The sequence below is a fragment of the Amphiprion ocellaris genome, chromosome 5 (assembly GCF_022539595.1).
Source record: "Amphiprion ocellaris isolate individual 3 ecotype Okinawa chromosome 5, ASM2253959v1, whole genome shotgun sequence".
Classification (NCBI taxonomy): domain Eukaryota; kingdom Metazoa; phylum Chordata; class Actinopteri; family Pomacentridae; genus Amphiprion; species Amphiprion ocellaris.
In genome coordinates, this window is record NC_072770.1 from 27,324,943 (window position 1) to 27,347,749 (window position 22,807).

Below are 22,807 nucleotides of genomic sequence, written 5' to 3' on the forward strand. Positions count from 1 at the left end.
CTGTGAATTTTCATTTCTACTTATCTCCCTTGCATCATTTTGTCCTGACAGCAGCATAAATCTAAAAATGTGTCCGTAAGATCAAATTATCTGGCCAGGGGCACCTCTCTCGTAATCAAACTCACCGCTTCCACGAGGCTGGTTGCGCTGCCTCTCTTCTGGTGATACTGGTTGTGGTACTCAGGTGGCACCTGCAGGTGGACAGGTGAGTACGTCCTCTGCGAGAACTCAGGGTCGTCTGTGTACCAGGAGCTCTTCCGCACAGACACTTGGCTGCTAACAACGCTCTCTCTGTGCGGGTGGTCCACACGGATGAGAGGGGTGTAGTATGGTGACTGGTCTTTACTGGCCGGGGTGGCAGGGGGGGTGGCCCAGGAGCGGGTGGAGCGGGTCGGGGAGAGGCGATGGGCTCTGCTGGAGTCCAGGCCTGCTACAGCCATAACCTGATAGGTCAGAAGAGAGCAGGAAAACTACTTTTATACAGTGCAGGATAATAACAGGCAGCTGAAGTGTTTTCAAATTGTGGTCCCTGTAACTAATCCATTCCATGAACATGCAAACAGTTCGGTTTTACCTTAACATATTTCTGAACTATGAATGAAAATGTGACACGTGTCTAAAACAATATCTCTGAGTAAATAATGCTGGTGCCTGTGTTACCTGGTGCTGCATAAGGTGCAGTGGTAAAGCAGTACGCTGATGTGGAAGCTCATCCTGGCTACTTTGCCTACGCAGACACTCAAAGTTGAAGGATGGCCTTCTGTGACCTGAAGAATTCAGGAGTGGACCAAATGAAGGACGTCATGCAGGAATTTTTAGCAAGTTGCAAACACTCAGAGAAATACGGAAGTGAAAATGTGGCTAAATCATACAGCTAAATGAGCTGGTGTGTGTGCATTTAGGAACATAAACCTTTAAAAGCAAAATGAAAGGTATGAGACTTTTTTCCAGGCATACACAAGTAACACAGCTTACACTTAAAATTATTACATCATTTTGAATAATGTATAACAAGCCATGAAGACACAATAAAAGCAAAGAGATTGTTTCTCATCAGGTCAAAGTTGTCCTGGAACTTCAGTAAAAGCAACTGGATTTCTGATTTAGGTTCTTGAAGACGTTTTACTCCTTATTCAAGAAAACAGAGGAATGATAAGTGAAACATCCTCAAAAAGTCAAGGTACTTTTTACTGAACCTCCTCGGACAATGAGAATGTTTGTTATATTGTGGTCAGCTAAATGTTTTTTACAGCATTTAAAGCTGACACGTGAACAGGTACATATATAGGAAAGGAGTTACCTTGAGGTGTGGCAGGAAGCAGCCGTCTCTTTGGTGACCTCCGTGAGTCGCGGTAGAGAGGCTGCTCATCGTCGTCATAGTAACTGTCAGGGTGATGGTAGCCTTTGGGAGTCTCATACTCTGTATCACTGTTTTGATACCTGTGGAGCGGATGGGATAAAGGGTTTGTTGGAGGGTTTATCCCAAACATTTGGGATTAAATTTCTGGTTTCTAACAGGCACTAAATGAAATCATCTGGATGCACATTTAGCATTGCAATCAGGATACAACAGCATAAGACAAAAGGAGTAATACCTGTCCCCTGACAACATACTGTCATCTTCATAAAACTCCTCCCCACTGTAATACTCCCCAGAGAAGCGGTCATCATCAAACTCCTCCTCCCTGCGGATGGTGGGGTGGCGGCCATCACCTCTGTGGGACCTGAAGGACAGTCAGGGGTTAGAGCAAGCACAATGCTGCTGCTGCTGCTCAGGAATAGGGCCATGCACTGCCATGCAGACAAGCCTCCAGGGGGCAGCAATGCAAGTAACCACCCTTATAACTATTTACCACAGCCAAACCAAGACAACAGGCAGAGGTTGTGGGCTTGAAGAGCACCACTCTGTCATCTAAACACCCCATCCACGTTGATGTCCATCATTACATAAACTAAAACTCTTTCTGGTGAGAATCATGATGTGAACTAAAAGCAGGATTGTGCATTGTTGGGGGATATGAGCACTAAACAGATCACAAGTAGTGTGATTCTTTAAAACATTCTCATACACTTCCTTGTTTTCAAGCGTCTGGGTCCTTATTTAAAGCACATGCATAAAGCAGGGCTGCTGTCAGCAGTATGCTGGCCACTCACATCATTTATGGTATTACTCTATTTGCTTAACAGTGTTGACACAACTGTGTCATAGCAGAAGCGGATGATACCCTGACAAATGACTGGCCAGCATGTAACACGCAATGTTGACTTAGCAAAGATGCACAATCCACCAGTCCATAACCAAGTCAAAATAAAGCAAATAAACATAAAATAAAGTCCTTCTTTGCTGCTGAGACATACTGCTGGAACCAAACCTAGAAAAACAACATACCTAACATAGGTCTCATAGTAGCGCCTTCTGTCCAAGAAAGCAGAGGGATGGTCAAGAGAAAGCATTTTAGTTAGGAAGGAGAACGGGAGAAGGAGAGAACACAGAGAACAGGATGGAGAAGGTGTGACATATATATATATATACACATATATATATATATATATATATATATATATATATATATATATATATATATATATATATATTGCACAGTATATGAAACATATACAGCATTCTCATATATATGTATGAGGAGGATAGAGCATAATGGTGACGACTCAAGGACTGGTTGACAATTCCATTTTCTAATCCTAAGATAAGAAACAAGCTCAGAATAATTTCTCCTTCATAAATAGGCAGCAATGAAATTGTCCCCCAAACTTATTGGGCAGGAGAAAAAAAATAAGAAAAAAAGAAAAACAGGCCCAGGGCTGGAGCAGCTGACTAAAGAAAAAATAAGGAGATAAGTGTACTATTGGGCACTTATGAAATTAACTGTCAGTGTGAGTGCAGGCTCGTGATTCATTATGGAATGAAAGGTTTACAGTAAAGGTTTCTGTAATGGAAAGGTTTGATAAGAATCTGCCTGCGGCAAAGATACTTATGTAGCAAGAAATGAGTGCACAGGGATTAATCACAGTGTTATTTTAAAGTTCCTCATCTATGTGCTGTCATTCGACCAGGGATACATGCATGGAATGAGCAAGAAGTGGTCTCAGGTAGCAGTGGAGCAAGAACAAATTTTAAAACTTGTGCAAATGTTTGCGACATTAAAAGTAATAGGGGGAATTTTCAGGAGGTAAAATTGAATGTTTCTGAAAGAAACTAGATGATTTTTGATAATCTATATCTTACTGCCTGCATTCCAATTTTTTTTAACCCATCGTCATTTTGCAAATTTGTTTTCAGACATGATCTATGCACCATTGATAAAGAACAGTTGTGCTTTCAATGTAGTCAGAAAAAAATCTGCTGTAACAATCTATGTTGAAAATATCTTGACATGATGTGATTTTACATAGTTTAGTTCACATGTACTTTCAACATTTGGTATTTTATGGGAGCAAGAACCAAATAAAATGTGGTCAGAGGATACAGGAGATGTTACTCTACATTGTTTGTGCAACATGATCAGTGTGTGGATACCTTTGACCCTGGGGTGTCCGGGGCTTATCGTAGTCATAGTAGGTGCTGCGCAGACCTGGGTAGCCGTTGGGAGGTGCATGTTCATAGTAGCGGTGGTGCCCTCCGTTTGGCAAACTGGACACATTGGCATTGTTGAGGTTGATGTTGGTGGATTTGGGTGACTTGCCGTAGGAGTTGTGGTGACGGTGGTGATGGTGGTGGTGGTGATGATGGTGGTTGGGATGGGACATTGCATTGGCTCGAGACAGGCGTCCCACCGGCTGTTCCATGTGAGCGTAGTGAGGTGGAGGCTGCACCTGCAGAGGTCGCTGGGTGGCGTTGGTCTGATGCCCGTTGGATCGCCGGTGACCGCCGTTCATGAGATGGTTACCAAAGAGGCCGCCATTACGCTGTGAAGGAACGCTCAAAGTAAAACCACCAGAGCTTCTACTTCATACAAATCAGCAAAACACAGGAGCTATTGATGTTAAGTCTGAGGACTGATATTGTTTCAGAAATTATAAGAGCAAAAGTAAGTTCAGAAGCTGATTCATGGCATGATTTATGTGAGCAAAAATAAAAGCACTGTTTAGTTTGTTGGAACTGAAATGGAGAGAAAACACAAGAAACCAAATCAAACTAAATGGAAAAAAAACCCTAGATATTGTAGATTTACAGTCAATACATCTACAACAGATTTAGCTGATTAGTTCTTCTGTGTGCACATTCTCTTCCACAGATTTTTTTATATTACCATGAAAGAAAGTAATTCATTATGAGCACAACTTGAAATTTTGTGAACAAACATTTCCCCCTCATGTGAATTTAAATCAGTTACCCTATAAATTTCCTCGTCTTCCTCTGGAATAAAGTCTACTAGTTCGTCATCCTGCAGATCACATGATATCGCTCGGCGAATTTCGGGCCCAATATCATGCAGCGTGCGAAGGCCAGCCTGTAACCATGACAACAAGAAGGCTAAGCGCTAAGGCTGGGACCTTCATCTTACAACTCACAGCATGAAATCTGACATCATATAGTCATAACAGTCGTAACCACCACACATACTGAACATACACGCACCTGTGCTATGCAACACCTGACATTTACAGAGCTGACAGACTGTGAGAGATGAGAACACAGAGACAGACGGATGTGCTCTCCTGAATGCAACCTACTGTGAGTATTACTTAGTTGAAATGTCTTCTGGAGCATCCAGCTGTGCTTTCTGTCACACAGAGTGTGTTGCTGTTGTTTTGCGGTAAAAACAGTTCACCTTCCTAACTGCCCTTTCTTTTGTAGGTATATATAACCAAATTAAAACAATATATAAAGAGATTTCATTATGAAGAAATTAGAAATTGGTCATGTTTACTGCCTGATATTGATATATGGGGATAAACTGAAGCCATATATCAGACGTTATAAGGTAACAGAAATGGCAACAAGCTTTGCATGTAAATTTCATGAGTCGTGAATTGTAGTGCACAGAAAACATATGAAATGGTGGCTGGAGACAATGACACATGCTTAACATCAACATCTATGATATTTACAGACACATAGACAGCAAAATCACATATTGGAAACACATAAATCACAGAAACTGATTCATACTGTACACCAAGATCATGAACGTCCTGCTGGATCATAAACCATAACATTAGCACACTTAATGATATTTGAATGAAATGCACAAAGACATTTTACAGACTTAACAAAATTAGAATGCTCACACGTCCATTTTCACAAAGTGTTGAACAACCTCTCGTCCATCTCAAACACTCTCAGAGACACACTCGAGCGCTGTGAGACTCACCTGTAAAGCTATGGCTGTGTTGTTCTGGGAGGGGTGTGCACCCACCAGGCCTTCCTCTTTACGTTTCTTGAATTTCCTAAAGTAGTCCTGTATCAGGAAGGTGGCATAGAACTTCCCCACGGTTACCTCATCATCTGAGTGAACAGACCACACAAATGCTTCCTACATCAGCAGGTCACTCCACACATTAGCCTGGCAGAGAAGGAGAGACTCTTCTCCCCCTCATCCATTCTCCTTAAAAAAATCCATCAGCTCAGGACTGCAGACATGTGAGGCACTGTTTGACCTCAGTTAACCAAATGAATCATATCCAAATTATATACATCCATCCTGATAGATGTATATATACTGTACCTCAGTCTGCACCACTTAGGATCTTTCGCTGTATTTCAAGAGATAGAAAGGGAATATATGCTACAACGTTGACACTTTGTGTCTGTGTTTTTCTTCACATGAAGAGCTTTTGATGATAAATGTGAGACTGTCTACATTATATGTATATACATATGTTTGTTTTTTAATTCGGTGGATTAACTGGAGGAATTAATGTTCAAACACCTACAGCATTATTACAACCCCTTCATGCTGCAAGTAGTAATGGTTGTAACTTCTGACACAGCTGCAAAACTGTATCACAGCTAGAGGCTTTTCAATTTTTAGATAATATTTATCATATCAATTTACTCAAATTCTTTTTATCTTGAGGCAAGAGGGTGTTTGAACCAAATTCTTTCTTAATTGTCCCAGAATGCCATTTAATTTACTACTTTAGCACATGCAAGCAAGCAGATCTACAGTATGAATCATACATGTCAGTATGTGTGTGTAAATTCATAGTTTTCTTGCTCATATATGTCCTTTAGTCATATGATATATGCTAATCAGTAAATACTATACTTGGAGCTGTGTATGTTTGTGATCTTACATGTATATTCGTCTCAGTTTTTTCATTTGAAGTGTTTATAAGAGTGTGTGAGAATCATTCTGAAGCAGGGGTCTGAGTCACTTTGAACAAGCACGCTGGGGACAGAGATCGGAGAGAGAGGCAACACTAGTTCCATGCCACCACCCTAAAACAGAACTGCTTCAGAATATTCTGAAGTGCTTTAGATTTTTGGATACAGAAATATAACAGTGTGAGGAGATTAAGCTGTGAAAGCTCAGGCAGTGAGAAAAGACAGAGTTTGAGACAAGAGAGTGAGTCAGAGAAGAGAGAGCAGACAGAGGAAAAAGGAAAGACAGAGATATTAGTAAGAAAGACAGAGCATGCACTTGCACTGTTGTCTACAAGGCCATGCAAGCCCAAAGCCCAGCGGATAGTCGGGGGCCTCCATCAGCATCCAAGGCAGGAGGGAGGAATGTGGACCAAATACACACAGTTAAAAAACACACTGCAGAGGGGACAACCAGGAAAACATGAGCAGAGCAGAAATGGCATGATACAGCTTGACTTGTGTGTGAGACTTTGTCTAAGCGTGTGTGTTTTGTATTTAAGGACATGGTTATGGAAGAGCAGTTTGGAATAATTATATTTTAACAGCATGGCGGCATATGGTGTGTGTGTGTGTGTGATTCTGCCAGGCAGCTTTAGCTTGGTTTGTGTGTCAAACTACAACAGAAGGAGGTGTGTGACGTTATTGACAGAGAGGGTCTGATTCCACTAACCACCAGCAGGAGGCACCACTTGATCCAGCAGCTTCATGCTGGTTCTCTTCCAGATTTTCTTGATGACAGCTCGCAGCTCTTCGTTGGCCTGCTCTAGATTACCTGCACCATGGGGAGACAAGCATCCCTGAGAACCCAGCAGTTCTCCAGCTCACAGCCATTTTATATCCATGCAAGCTCCTAATTACAGCAAACAGCGTGTACCTCAGAAGAATATTTTAGGAGCAGTGCAGTGTGGTATGATTCATATTTAGTTTATACCTTCTGTTTTGATCTTCAGGGCTGTCCGCACCAGTGCAAACAAAGTGGCATTGAACATGACAGTACCATCACTGTTCAGAGGCATGTTCATGGCTACCAGCCGCTGAAAGAAGAGAGCACATACACACCTTGAACAAGTAGAACAGGTCAGATAAATAACAAGTATTTCTGTTTGAAATTTGAAAATGAAATGATATTACTAGGGAGGAGAAGAGACCTTGCAAGCCACTCTGTGAGGGCACAGTTTGCCAAAGCCAAGAGGAGGCTGGATACGACGAAGGAGGGTTACAACATCCAGATGTTTAATTCGGCCTCTACATGAAAGAAACAGATGCAACACATTCAGAGTCAAATCACAATACATGAATGTGAATTTCTGTTTTTTTCCCAGATAAGTCATAAATGACATACTTTGCCTCAGGGTCGTACTCTGACCAGATTCTCTTAAACTCATCAAGGTGATGAGGACCGAGAATTGACCAATCACGTGTCAGATAGTCAAAGTTATCCATGATGACGGCCACAAATAAATTGATAATCTGGAGAAGTACAAGAAAAGGACTGTTATACAAACTGTAGTGCACAAGTCTTCCATGAGTTTAGAGGAATTACCACGAGGAGCATACAAACATCCATCCATCCATCCATTATCTATACACCGCTTATTCCTCACTAGGGTCGCGGGGGGTGCTGGAGCCTATCCCAGCTGACTCGGGTGAAGGCAGGGGACACCCTGGACAGGTCGCCAGTCTGTCGCAGGGCTACATATATAGACAAACAATCACTCACACATTCACCCCTACGGGCAATTTAGAGTAATCAATTAACCTCAGCATATTTTTGGACTGTGGGAGGAAGCCGGAGTACCCGGAGAAAACCCACGCATGCACAGGGAGAACATGCAAACTCCATGCAGAAAGATCCCGGGAAAGCCGGGACGCGAACCAGGGATCTTCTCGCTGCAAGGCGAAAGTGCTAACCACTACGCCACTGTGCAGCCCAGCATACAAACAATATTGCATAATATTTTGAAGATAGACATTTAAAATCCTACACCTGAGTTGCTTTACTTTAGTTGAATGACTGATGTTGCAGCAGGTAATGCAACACAGCATTAAGCACAATTCTGTGAGTAATTAAATGCAAGATAAACACAGTTCGATGTTTTAAGTACCAAAAAAGCGCAGAGCATGTAGAAGGTGATGAAGTAAATTATTGCAAATCCACTGCCACACGTCATCTCCTCCCCGGGGTTATAGTCGGACTCTGGGTCACACAGTTTGCCTGGCATACAGGCCAGCATGATCTCCTGCCATGCCTCACCAGTGGCACACCTGGAGAACAGACAGACATTACAACACAAATTAATCAAACAGAATACTAAAAACTCTTTCAGTTTTATGATGATCTCTGACCCCAGATTTCTACAGACCTAAAGAGAAGGAGCACAGCCTGGGGGAAGGTCTGGAAGTTGTTGTTTCTGTTAATATGCGTGCCATCTACCATGGCAATCTTTCCAAACACCTGAAGCAGAAATATCATATTAATGCAGTTGCAACTTCACAGACCGAGTGGAAAAGTATTTTCTGTCACATTTAGTACCAACCTGCATGCCGATGACAGCGTAGATGAAGAACAGCATGGCTATCAGAAGAGCAACATAAGGCAGAGCCTGCAGGCAAAACAGGAAAGAAGTAGACAAAGATTAATATGAGTAACTTTATTTTTTTCCTCAATCAGTGATCACCAAATTGTCATTCACCTCACCTGGAAGGATTTGATGAAAGTCCATAGCAGAGTGCGAATGCCCTCCCCTCTGCTGAGGAGTTTGACCAACCGCATGACTCGGAACAGACGAAAGAAGGTGATGGAGATGCGAGCACTGTCCTCCGTGTTCTGTGGAGATCGAGACCAGAGTGAGATGACAGCAGAGCAACAGAGTGTAGTGGAATCAGAGCACCTGGCTGTGCTTTATGGGATGATGAAGTCAGAGGAAAGACCTCAATATCAGATACATATGGGCTGAAAAGGCAACACTGCATCTGTACATCATGGAAAACTGCATTCTTAAAATTAAGCTAGTTTCGAATTAGATTTCTGAACTGATGGCAGCTATTAGATGCACAAAATGCAGCTATTTTATATAATCTATTCAAGATGATCATTTTATGCTATTTCTAAAGTCTTAATTTGGTACGATCTCTAATGCAGTGCAGCTACAGCTGATATGTTTCTGTTAGTCTGCGTCCAAAGCACTGTCAGGTTCCCTGTCACTGTATAGACCTACAGGGGAGGAAGCAAGGAGGCAAGCATGCTGGAGAAAACCTTGCCATACTTGAGAGGACACATCTGCACAAGCATGGCACCCTCAGTCCAGAGTCACTGCATGCGGAGTCACAGTGGGACCAACCCGAACGGGTCAGCCGGGAGGTTCACAGGTCATAGCTGGGTGACCTGATCCCAGGGCTCATCCATGGGTCACTACCCCACGCAAGAATGGTGGCAGAGACCATGTAGCTGTGTCAACAGTACAAACGTGAAGAGCGGCTCGAAACCGCTCCCACCTAACAGGACACAAGCGTCACGTTTGAGTGACACACTCTCCTTCGAAATAACTCCAAACATTTAGGAAAATGGAAGGCAAAATGTTTTGAGGATTTATGCAAAATGAACTAACAAAACAGATATGAGATAAAAAAGAAAAATAGAGAGAATGGAAACCTTAACATGAGAACGTAAATGTAACTGAAATAAGCAATAGATCATAGAAGGTGTAGAAGACAACAGAATACCAAACAAAGAAATGTAAATCCAAACATGACATAGCCCTGACAGGGGGTGGGGGGCGGAGCATCTTACCCCCAGTTCATCCACCTGAGGAGTCTCCGTTGGCTTTAAAATCAAAGACCTGCATTAATGACTGGTACAGAGCCCACAGGTCTCACACACATTGGGCCAAACACGTAAACATTACATTTGAGAAGTTGTTGTCACACAATGCCAGCACACGTCAGTCAAGACGCAGACAGAACAAAATCACTACTCTTCTCATTGACAGGACAAAACCGTCTTATAGTTTTACTATGACAAGGACAGACATTGATTTACCACCGTCTATGTACACTTAATATAATGACAGACATTAAACATTATCTTAACACTTTAAAAGACTGCCACACAACAAGTTTACAGCTTAACATTTCTATGTGGGACTTAACGATAGCATGTCAGACTGATGAACAACATGAAGTCATTTAAGTACTAATCAACATGTAAGACTGGCACACAACTTTATCACTCCCCCGCTGTAATGGACATTACTAATGGGATTAAATGGATTTTATGGTGAGATGTCTTTGGTGAGCTTTAGACAATGTTAATGAGTAGTTGAGTAATTGACATAACAAATGCTATGAATTCATGTCATGGTAAAAGCACCATCTGCTACTCGTACAGAGCCTCGACTCTTGCTGTAACTCATCATATAACCCTGTAGGCTTCAGATTCAGGCAAATACACATCAACATATGACTTGACTGTTCAAAAATCATACATTGTGTGCATAATGCATATTTATGGAGCCATGAAAAAGACTATAGTATCTGTAAGTTGCTCAATCTCCTCCTGTTTGGAACAATTTAAACCATATGAGACGTTTATTATTTTTTTTCAGAAATAAAAGTGCTTGCTGTCCAAAAAGAGCTTTAAAAAACGTTGGTATACACAGTCGCTCACACAGCTCCACACCCATACACAACTGTAGATTGCAATTCATGTCATTTACAATAAAGTATATGATATCAGCGAGCACTTGTACACAGAGAGAGTCCAGGTGCAAAATAAAAGAGAAACATCATCAGTGGTGGTGGTACAACTGAGCCTGTATAATGATAATGTGATTTTATAGTAAAAGAAAGTGTTTAACTCAAGGCCAAAAAAGCGTAAGAATAGAAGGCTCAGCGCTGGAAACAGAGAGATACTCCAGACAGATATGGCGTCATTCAAATCCCTCAGCACAATACTTCACATACTGTCAGTATGAGGTGCAGAACGAGCAGAAATGATTGAACAAAAATGTAGAATTAGCTTGAGGAGGTTCTTTAGGTAATCCTGGCCACAGCGCTGATGGAGCATGCGTTCAGCATCGCCACGTTGCTGGGGTAGCACTGCACGTACACGCAAGACATTTGAATGATGTGGAGCCAGTGGTGAACTCATAGCAATGCAGCAACTCATGCATGTCAGTAGTGTCCTGCAACAAAACTGCCATAGCAGGGCGCTCTCACAGTCCGGTGCAGAAAGACGCGAATGAAACGACAGGAAGGGAAGAAAGAAAGTCAGAGAAGGAGGCAGTGAGAGAGACCGATACTGGGTAAGAAAGTAAAACTGGTCCGGTGTTGAAACCGGAGGAAGAACAGAGGCAGAGACGTGTAAAGAGGGAGAGAGTAGAGTGTTCATGCACCTGACTGGAGTCTACACACCTGCGCTACACATGAGCTCCATTCTGAGCTTTAAGAGCTCACTACAGGAAGACAGAACACAGAGACAATCACTCACAGAGACACAAACACAAGATCATCAAAGAACCTCAGACTCAGCTGCATTAAACCACCATCAGTGTACAAAATCACAACTAATTTAGTGTCATCTGATCTGCCAATTTCTTTTTTAGATCACACAGTCTTACCTGATTACTGGTCATTGTTACTGGTGAAAGATTTTTTACTTTAATTTGAGGACTACATCTTAAGTTGTAGTTGCTGGAAAAGCTCTGATTTCCTTCCAGGTCACTACATGACTTGATCTGCTCCCTAATTATTGATGCATTATATCAGCTGTATGTGAAGCCACAGTGGCCTACACAACTTTAAGGAAACTGAATGATTGCATTTTATTATTTCATTTATTAATCACAAAGACACTGAGCTTCATAGATTCTATTTTAAAATTCTCCTTAATGTTGTGTAGAATTTCCAAGCTCTGAGCTCCAGGGCCATTCTGTCTGGAAGTAAAGGTCGAGAGGTACACAGGCGAAAAAGGGAAAACTTCACAAGGCTCTATGGAAAAAAACTGACCGGGGGGGAATGGAGCGGGTGGCCAAGCGCCATCTGCGAGGGACGGGAGATGAAAAGGATGTTAGGGAATGAGATGAGTGGCTGACACCCCAGCATGCATTTGGAGAGGTCACAGCGGTCAGGTGAAAATCTAAACAATCGCACGACTCATGACCAAAATGGAAAGCAAGTAGCAAAAATCAGTGACTCATAAAGGAAACCTCATAACAGATCAGCTGTTATGATTAAATGGAACAGTACAATGTTTAACATCTGAACAACAACAACACACATGCAGTGCAAATCAGAAACAGATGTCATGAAAGGTGTGTCAAAGAACCACAATGGCAGCCCTTGTGAAATCAACATCATGTCCCCATCATTCACAACACACACACCTCTGCATACACACACATACAACCTTAATTACACACTGTACACACGTAAAACACACATGCATCACAATAAAAAACCTAAAAGACACATCACTACCTTGTGCTTTATGTTTATACACTCATGCAGACACACGTTTTGGAACACAAACTGAGAAAACACTGAAAACATGAAGTATTACTCCAGAAAAACAGCACTGCAGCTCAGACATGAGAGCACTCGGGGGGGAAGGAGGTTCAGGTCGAGCGCTAAGTCTTTGGTACGCTTGCAAGCACCATCATCACCATAACTATTCCTCAGAAATGTAAAAATGTCAAATTTGGTCTCTCAGCATTCCCCGTGATTGCTTGGGATCTAAACTTCAAGTCTCTTTTACCATTTTTGTACAAGTGAAAGCACCAAACAGCAAAGTAAAGTCTTTGTTTTAGGTGTTTATGTGCAGAGCAAAGCCGTAAAACAAAGAGCATTTGATTGGTTTAATAGGTGTTTGAAATAGAGAAGCAGTCTTCATCTATTTTATAGAGTGCTGACACCAATTTTAAAAGTAACTGACTTTTATCTGAATCCTAAATAAAATCGCTACGAAAATCTACTTTTGCCTGACTCAAGTTATATAATTTTTATTCCACTGTAAAGGGGTCCCAAAGATAAAGTTGTTATCAACAACAAGTTACACACAAACAACATTTTCGTTCATTGCCATACTTGCCTCTACAAGTTTCTATGGAAACAAAATGAACAAGAGTAAGAATTAGACAACCACATCATAAACCATCCTGCTCTGAACCAAATACAGGCCTCAGTTCACAAAGAAATGTGAGCGACTCCTGTTTTTGATACTGCTATGTCCAAAGGGAACAATCGGCACGTTCAACAGACATTTTGTCAGAATATTCTGGCGAAAACAATGACACAGTGACAATAGCACATTTAGAAGAAACAATACTCCAACAAAGCAGATTTGAGTTAGATTAATTCAGTGTTAATGCAGCAAGATAATGACAAGAAGATATGCATGGAAGTCAAACTGAAGCTTTACAAAAAAAAGCCAATGGCACCTTACAAACTACTAAAAATGCAGGAAAATTTAAACATAATGAGCAACACAGAGAATTCAAGCTTACTGTAATAAATCATATTTTTATAACTAAAATGTATTTAAATTAAAGTAAAAACACTGACATTTTCCATGTGGCTTTCCTGTAAAGCTTCAGTTCAACTTGTGAGTCAGAAAAAGTAGTACTTACGTTAACTTCAGTGATAGCGATATCGACGACGCTACCAACAACAATTAAGGCATCAAATGTGTTCCAAGCATCAGCGAAATAGTGCTGTTAATGAATGATGTTATAGGTAATGGGATGGAAAGAAAATGAGCAGGAAGAGAAAGATGGGGAAAGATAATCAGAGGGATGACAAGTGGAAAACATAAGGAAGAGAAGGAATGGCTCAAAAGTTGTAATGAAATGGCAGGGTCAGGGGAGCACAAAAAGGAGAGAGAAAATGAGATAAAGTGTTAAGAAAGATCAGACAAATAAAGCTAGAAGTCAGAGTCCTGCCACTGGAACCTGCAGATGAGGAGGGCTGAACAGAAGGAAGTCAGAGAGCAGAGAGACCAGGTGTATCTGAACTTACTTACATCAATCTCACTGAGAACAATGTCTACTATGCTGCCAATCACAACCAGGGCGTCAAACACGTTCCAGGCGTCTCCAAAATATCCCTGAATGAGGTTGAGCGAGTGGTGGGCGAGTTGAACGTAACATCAGCAAAAACAAAAAAGGCTTCACTGAAATTTAAAGCCACTTGTGCTGCTTATTTAACACACACACAAACCCTGCTGGGCTGGCTACTTCAGCTGAAGGACTCATGATTATAGTGCACTGATATACACAGCGAATTCATGTTAACAATAAAATTATGTGCACAACACTGCTACCAAGAGCTATTTTATTTAAAAACAAAAAAACAGTCAGCACAGCACCCCACACTTTTTCTCTTACTAGCATCCTGTCCTTCTTCTCAACACAGAGCTGGCAGCCGCATCGAAGAGGAAAATGAAAAAAACATTCATTGCCTCATCTGTATTCACATTCTGCTGCTCCTTTAATAAACACTGAAATGTAGTTTAAATAGATTGTATAAAATTTTGGGAAACACGCCTCAGAACTGGAAATTCAAAAAGAAAAAGAAAAACGCTTGTCTCATGTTTGTGCAGTAAATATGAAGCCTGGAGGCAATTAGCTTAGCATAGCAATCAACCTCTAATGTTGTGGCTTTCTAGATGCTTTTACGGTGGCCGAGAGGTGCAAACCAAATTTACATAATGCAAAACACTTTTACAACCTCCAAGACAAATTTACAAGCGACAAAACACTTTTACAAGTCCAAAAACACTTTTAAAAGTCCAAAAACACTTTTAAAAGTCCGAAAACACTTTTACAAGTCCGAAAACACTTTTACAAATCCAAATGTAACCGGAAAGGGAATGTCCCAACTCCGGGATTGAACCGGAAGTGACGACGAGGAGCGGCTAATGCACTCTGTCGGTCTGATCTGCGCCATTTAAACACTCTAAAGACCGACCACACGAAAAACAAAACCGCGTCAATCGGTTCATATGTTCCCCACAAAACGGGCAAAACATCACCCGCTCGCTGTCCGTTGCATTAGCCGCTCCTCGTCGTCACTTCCGCTTCAATCCCGGAGTTGGGACATTCCCTTTCCGGTTACATTTGGATTTGTAAAAGTGTTTTCGGACTTTTAAAAGTGTTTTTGGACTTGTAAAAGTGTTTTGTCGCTTGTAAATTTGTCTTGGAGGTTGTAAAAGTGTTTTGCATTATGTAAATTTGGAATTTGGATTTGTAAAAGTGTTTTTGGACTTGTAAAAGTGTTTCGTCGCTTGTAAATTTGGAATTTGGATTTGTAAAAGTGTTTTTGGACTTGTAAAAGTGTTTTGTCGCTTGTAAATTTGTCTTGGAAGTTGTAAAAGTGTTTTGCATTATGTAAATTTAGTTTGCACCTCTCGGCCACCGTATGCTTTAGTAAAACATAGAGAAAATCTTTTATTACAATGATCTTTGTGGCTCCTGTTAGGTCATTCTTTTGACTTTTTTACCTTTAGACAGTTTATTTTTAGTGTTGCTGTTTTCAATGTTTATGCTAAGCTAAGTGGCTGCTAGCTCTAGTGCCATATTTTGCTAGTGATATGAACCTCTCAGCCTGAAATGCAATAAGAAAATTTCTCAAAATGTTAAATAGCTGCTTTGACAAATAAAGCAAAGTCTCAGTAAAGGCACCTTAGACGCCTGTGTGTATCAGCTGGATGTATTTTAGTAGTTATATGAAAACATGTGCAGGCGACTCACCCTGGGTTTGAAAGCGATGAGTTTAAGAACCATTTCCACAGTAAACACAGCAGTGAAGACCATATTGAGGATGTCCATGACATAGTTAAAAAGCGTCGACTGGCCGTAGTGCTGCAAGGAGAAGGAGAGGAACAATCAAGAAACTGAGGAAAATGAGTCTGGTATTTTTATTAACACACCAAATTAATTTCAGACAAAACTGAGATGCTAAAAGATACTATCTAGAAAGATACCAATGACCAATGTTAAAGTCTGCACGTTTTGCTGACTATAGCATCTTTAAAATTAATTTCATGTGAGATTTTCACATTTTTGACTGTAATTAGTAATTTCACCAGTACAAAATAACTAAAGCTAAGCTTAAAATCAAGATATTTAATCAAAATCACTTTTTTTTTTTTACATGACTTGTTGGAAAATTCTCCAAAAATAAACTGTTTGCTCTAGCGAGATGCTGTTAAAAAACAATAAATTATGTGCTCCACAGTGCAGTTGTGAAGCCATTAGTGACTCAGCTGCAACCAACAGTATTATGAGAAAAATACAGTGACTTTTCAGCTGAACTGGAGGCTGTGTTTACATAGAGCAGATGGGAGACAAGTATAGAAACACACTAGTCCAAATATGTAAGTAGTAAAATATCTATAGTATGTAGTCACTATCCTTTTTTTCCAGTATTGGTAATATCTGTTGGCAGCTGGAAAAATCACACACGTGATTTTTTTATTTTTTACTTTTTATTTTTGTAAAATAAATAATAAAAATAGCTAAACTTTAATCTCTTTTCTTTTGTCTTTTTTTTTTTTTACATTTTATGGCATTATAACTTTGTTAAACATCACAAAATACATTTCTGAGTTCTCTCTCCTTCTACCCATAGCTCTGCTCTTTGCATTATGGAGTGAATGAAAGTGAATGACTTTGTATTGCTGTGAAAACTGAGCAAAATTTCTCTTGTCCCTGGGTTGACTTGCATTGCTGTGTAGCACAGTGTCTTCTGTGATGCTGCCACTGGGGGATGCCAAAGTCAAAATTTCTACATAGCACAAAATGCTAATGCAATTATGGCAGTGAGGCAGACGGAGCTGTTTGGCTTCATTAATGTAATAACTTGGCTTCTTACCTGAACAGCCAGACAGAGTGTGTTGAGCATGATGAGCACAAACATGATGTACTCAAACCCAGTGGAGTTCACCACATACCAGAACTTGTACTGGTACGGGTTCTTGGGGATGTATCTCCTCAGTGGACGGGCCTTCAGTGCGTACTCCACACACTGACGCTGCACAAAAACACACAAAACGGGTTTTATTCCTCAGTCAAAAACACTCTTGGTATCCTCATTTGAATCCTTCTTAGATCACTGACAGCAGGCACAATGTTAACAATGTAATGGCGGTAATCAATATTTTAACTGGCCAAGTGGACACCTGTGAACTGCACTAACTAGTACTTATTACTCGAACAATTATGTTACTTCCGTTTCCTCATATAAAGTCAAGACGCTCATTATACCGTAGCCTACCAGCTTTTCTGTGAAATGAGTTTTCCAACAACATATTTTATCATTTTCAGTGCAAAACATAGCGTATTTCATCAGTGTATTTTAAGCTCTCAGTTTTTCACTGCCGTCACATTTTCTGACCTGGTTCTTGTCGAGTTCACAGTTTTTGTACTCTTTCTCTCCCTGCTCCTGAAATGTGACGATCACAAAACCTACGAAGATGTTCATCATGAAGAAGGCGATGATGATGATGTAGATGATGAAGAAGATGGAAATTTCCACACGGTAGTTGTAAATGGGACCGAGGTTCTCCCTGTTGGAGTCGATGGCCTTGTACAGTAACCTGAGGAGACATGAACAAGGGCAGCATGTGACTCAGATGCACCAAAAACACTTTGCACAGTCATCATCAGTGTTTCTCTCAGCACGCTTTGAGCACCTTGGGATGAATCTGTGCAAAGAAGGGCCTTAATAATGTGCTATTAATAATGAACCCATTTAAAGCTTTAATATGAAAAATAAAAGGTTTGAATCTTACGCAGGCCAGCCTTCAAATGTGGACACGGTGAACAGAGCCATCATGGCCATGAGGACGTTGTCAAAGTTGAAATCACTGTTGTGCCACAGTCGTTTGTGGATGGTTGGCTGGTTTACATCTCCATCCTTGTACAGGATGTAGGTGCCCCTGTGAGAAAAAGGCAAGTTGCATGGAGGATAAAGCCCAACCTGGGAAGATAAATGCAAGTAATCTGGTGTGCTGGAAAAAGAAAAGTGAAACTAACTTGCATTCTTCTGGGCTGGATTTAGCTTCATCTGTGCAGCGATAGAATTTTCCCTGTAGAGGAAGACATGATGATAATGCATTTTGAAATTGCATGGCTTTGTGTGCAATAGTATTTTTTTTTTCAAGCTCAGTGCTGCCAACCTTAAATAACTGCACTCCAATACAGGCAAACATGAACTGAAGCAGCGTGGTGACGATCATGATGTTGCCAATTGTTCTGATGGCCACAAACACGCATTGCACAACGTGCTGCAAGACAGAGAGTTAAAACTGTTTGTAGGCCGAGTTAAAGATTGTGTTGATTTTTGTGAACAAGCTTCAGTGGGTCTTGAGCTCCCACCTTCAGGCCTTTAGCCCTGTTGATGGCCCTCAGAGGTCGAAGCACTCGAAGGACCCTAAGAATCTTCACCACGGAGATGGCCGAGGACCTTAACAGGGAAAACAAATGGGTGAATTGTCAGTCAGAAAAAGGGAAATAGAACATTTTTTCTGGGCCCTGGAACCAAATCAGGAAATTACTTTGCTTGTGTGTAAATGCAACGTGAAAAACAGGAAAAACAAACTCTGCCCCTCTTGTTTACTATGGAGATGCTCGGCTGGCTGGTGATGCTTAACCCTTGAAACACCAAAACTCACTGGTGTGTTTGAAGGATTGTTTGTTAAAATCAAGAAAAATACATGATTTATCATAGCAAGGAACTGGACAAACAGGAAGAATCATTGAGTTTTCAACTCTCGTGAATCTTTAACATATCATGTGTGACTTTTGGTTTTATGGTGAAAAACAACCTAATCTAAGTTAAAACTGTGGTATTTCAACAAAACTACTTTATTCTACACGTCTCGTTTCTAAAATTGCCAACAATAAACTTGTTGTAGACATCACATTCTGTATAAAACAAAAAAAGAGAAGACTCAGCTGCAACACAAATTCCAGGTCTTTTTGGCTAAACTTGACTAGGCTGCAGGCCGTGTTGTTTACAGAGGGCAGATAAGTGGCACAAACAAATTTATATCTTCTGAACAAAATTTAAATTCTAACTCAAGAAATATTGATAGCATGTAGAGCCAGAATATTTTTTTTCAGTATTGGTTTTAACTTTCATTTTTTAAGATCAATGGCATTATAACTTTGTCATGCTGGGTAAAAGTCCTTTCTGACTTCTCTCTACTTCCAGTCATGACTGTGATGTTTCCATAGAGGTCAATGACTTTATATTGCAGTGAAGAATGAGCCCACAGAAAATAAAAATGTAACAAGGGCAACAAACACCCAACAAACTCAAACCGTTTTTTATGACACAACAACTAAAATGAATATTAGGACAAGGGTAGGACATCTGTTGTAATGTTCTGACGAATCTGAAAAGAGTGAGCAATAAAGAGAGACGGTGCACGTAAACAAGCTGAAAGCACCAGTGAATGAAAGAGAGAAGAGCACAATGAGTGAAGCAAAGCTACAAAACCAGAAAAAATAGCCACCACTTTAAAGAAAGAGGTTCTGAAGTGTCTCTTCTTACTGCTGCTTGTCTTCTCTCATTCATTCATTACATTTTTATTGTTTTTCAGATGCACAAGAAATGCAAACAGTAATGCTAAAAATGGATGTTTAGGTCCTGGTTTATTTCCTCAGTTTGGCTCCCTATTCCTGGAACTATTTGGACAAAAAGAACACAACTGTGCAGTTTGTACAACAAACAGGAGGCAGAATGTGCTCGTGTTTTTCAGTACTCACTGAATCCCAAAGGAGACGAGCGAAACTCCCACCACTAACAGATCCAGTAGGTTGAAGTAATTCCTGCAGAATGCTCCTTTATGGAGAAAAGCTCCATATGTCGTCATCTGAGGAGAGGACCGAGGAAGTTAAAGGAGCAAATGGCAAAGAAAAAGTACACACACCTCATCTAACACACACAAACACAGTGTTACACTCCACACTTCAGAGAACACAGAGACGTACTACACAAACACAGGAAAAACATATTCCCAGCACTCACAACCTCATAGTCAAACACACGCACACACACACACACACACACACACACACACACACACACACACACACACACACACACACACACACACACACACACGTCTTCACACTCTTGTAGATCACTCAGATTCGGGGTGGCGAGCTCAGAGCGGTGAAACAGGAGGCTAAATCTACCATCGCCACCCCCACGGCCCTTAACTACATGAATGTAGTAGTAAGTCATTCATTTCACAATCCACTATGGGATGAGGCAATAAAACATGCATTTTGTTGCCATGATGTCAGGGATATTTACTACCTGCAAGAGCTCTAGTTATAGTGATTGGAAAGTTGAAATGGCCTTACTGTCACATTCATGTGGACCGTCATCTTAAAGCACATTCCATTATGTTCTTTAATAGTTCAGAATAAAGGGAGGCAGCTCCCAATTAAAACTTCAGAGTTCAGCAGGCAGAGAAGAAAAACCGGCCAAAATAACTCTTCTTCAAATAATAAAAGTAAAGGACTCGTTTTCCAAGTGCATGTAAATGTGGAGCCCTGCATAGACATGAAGAGAGGTGAATGCTAACTAAGAGCACTGGAGAATTTGGAGTCAAACAGCAGTGGACCTGGCAGGTTTTTGCCCAAATAGCGGCAGAGGCAACTCCACATTTCAATGCACTCAGTCAGGGAAAGCAGACTGAACCATGCTCGGCAGGAACATGGTTGGTTTTGCCCCCTCTTTTATGGGAAATCTGAAGAGCAGTCTGTACGAGAGGCATGAAGTCAGCGTTGACTGGAGTTGACTTTACTGTTTTAAACACCACCCTGAATATGACCCCAAACTCAACTTCAGCCAATGCCTGAACAATGTCTGAACAGCCCACTGAATTTTGTTGCATCGCACAGAAGGGTTGCACCATTTTTTTTGTTGACATATTTGCATCATCAAAATCATTTCAGCGATGACTGCCCGAATGACGTGACACCCATGTGAGTAGAATGTAATGCTGATGTGATGTTTCCTTCCCCCATCAGGAGTTCTTTGATTAGTGCAATTTGAACAAATCTTGTGTTTGTGTTAGTGTGTGCAAAGTAGTGACTAACAACTCCAATGGTTGATTTGTCTTTTTTTTTGCTTTTTTAAAAGAGGTGCCATGAAGAAAAAAGTAAATAAGAGAAAGGAAACAAACAAGCCAGGTTGTACTGAGTGGCAGGTGACACACAAGGAGAAAATGCAGCAAGGCTCTCGTCGTCATTTAAGGGGTTACCTTCAATATGATCTCAAATGTAAACATACTAGTGAAGACATAATCTGCATAGCCTAGGACCTGGAAGGCAACGAGACGTTTGGAGTGTTATTGGGGTGTGGTTAGTCACAGCACGGACAGGGGACACAGGGCATTTACCTTCAAAACGATCTCAACAGTAAAGATAGCCGTGAAAGCATAGTCAAAGTAACCAAGTATCTGCAAAAAGCAACGTAGATGTTTAACAAAGACAGTTCATGGTGCAGCTTCACATATCATAAGTAAACAAGACGAAAGGAGAAACAAATTAAAGCATTTCCTGAAAAGGGTTTGTTTAGAGTAAATTCATTTACAGTTGTTACAATGCACAGAAAATGCAACACCTGAGGGTTTACTCACAGGACCGTACTGGTGTTTTGCCTGTTTTAGCTCATAGAATATAGAATCACATCTTGCAGCAGCTTCAACTTGCTACAGAATAAGTATGGAAATCAATGTGCATAAATTATCTTAAGATAAAGTAAGTTGTACATTATTGTGAAAAACTCATTTTCTTACTTTTTTGCATTCCAGATGAATTCATGCAGACAATTAAAGAAAAACCCTCCTTTATAGTGCACCATAGCACACTTGAAATGTATGAGTTTGCTGATAAAAAAGCACTGCACTCACAAGCAACAAATAATACAGTGAGGATAATGCGAATTTAGTCGTATCTTGGAGTTAAAAGGCTGCTGTCTCTAAATCATGAAAGCTGGAATGGACCACAAGGAACAGAGTGACCACACGTAACCTTTAAATGCGGATGCCTCATATTTATACAGCATTTATCCTGGTATCCTGACAGGAGAGGCCCTTGTGCTGACAATTACACTGAATGTATGTTTTGTAAAATAAACTGCAAGTAATCTTGGCCTGTCAAGGTCGATTTAAGGTTAAGGACAGGCAAGATAATATGGATGAAGGTAAAGATGTTATTCTCTCTCTTAATCATTTGTTCTGTCTGTTTCACCCTCTTCATCTTGTTTATTGTAAGACTCAGAGGCACAAACGTAATACACACTAAAGAAAAATGTCTTTTTCATACCGGTAGCCTGAAGCTATTTCTCAGATGACACACTATCAAAGTAATCCTATCAAAAGTAAATGCACTCTTTGTTTGTTGCTTCACTTGTTCAGATTTGAGATAAAAACATGTTTGACATCCTCAGTGGTGTTAAGAG

At 40.7% G+C, this 22,807-nt stretch overlaps 1 protein-coding gene across 11 annotated transcripts in view; it reads right to left on the reverse strand.

The window, feature by feature from the left end:
* The window catches only part of cacna1da (calcium channel, voltage-dependent, L type, alpha 1D subunit, a), a 65,742-nt gene that overhangs the window by 3,272 nt on the left and 39,663 nt on the right, over positions 1-22,807 (reverse strand). For 2 of the 11 annotated variants that reach the window (XM_035950582.2, XM_055010757.1), the window contains 27 exons: positions 21,606-21,665; positions 20,098-20,204; positions 18,703-18,790; positions 18,504-18,611; positions 18,361-18,413; positions 18,117-18,263; positions 17,720-17,921; positions 17,198-17,356; positions 16,075-16,185; positions 13,954-14,037; positions 10,119-10,151; positions 9,027-9,155; positions 8,866-8,931; positions 8,692-8,783; positions 8,434-8,593; positions 7,671-7,798; positions 7,477-7,573; positions 7,260-7,362; positions 6,999-7,100; positions 5,334-5,467; positions 4,353-4,469; positions 3,536-3,924; positions 2,390-2,416; positions 1,596-1,724; positions 1,301-1,440; positions 661-767; positions 126-443 (listed from right to left, as the gene is read on the reverse strand). In XM_035950582.2, the coding sequence (XP_035806475.1) occupies positions 126-443; positions 661-767; positions 1,301-1,440; positions 1,596-1,724; positions 2,390-2,416; positions 3,536-3,924; positions 4,353-4,469; positions 5,334-5,467; positions 6,999-7,100; positions 7,260-7,362; positions 7,477-7,573; positions 7,671-7,798; positions 8,434-8,593; positions 8,692-8,783; positions 8,866-8,931; positions 9,027-9,155; positions 10,119-10,151; positions 13,954-14,037; positions 16,075-16,185; positions 17,198-17,356; positions 17,720-17,921; positions 18,117-18,263; positions 18,361-18,413; positions 18,504-18,611; positions 18,703-18,790; positions 20,098-20,204; positions 21,606-21,665 (3,390 nt within the window). Of the gene's footprint in view, positions 1-125; positions 444-660; positions 768-1,300; positions 1,441-1,595; positions 1,725-2,389; positions 2,417-3,535; positions 3,925-4,352; positions 4,470-5,333; positions 5,468-6,998; positions 7,101-7,259; positions 7,363-7,476; positions 7,574-7,670; positions 7,799-8,433; positions 8,594-8,691; positions 8,784-8,865; positions 8,932-9,026; positions 9,156-10,118; positions 10,152-13,953; positions 14,038-16,074; positions 16,186-17,197; positions 17,357-17,719; positions 17,922-18,116; positions 18,264-18,360; positions 18,414-18,503; positions 18,612-18,702; positions 18,791-20,097; positions 20,205-21,605; positions 21,666-21,743; positions 21,804-22,807 lie in introns of those variants that run through there. The other 9 variants (XM_035950583.2, XM_035950580.2, XM_035950584.2 and 6 more) reach the window with 7 other exon arrangements.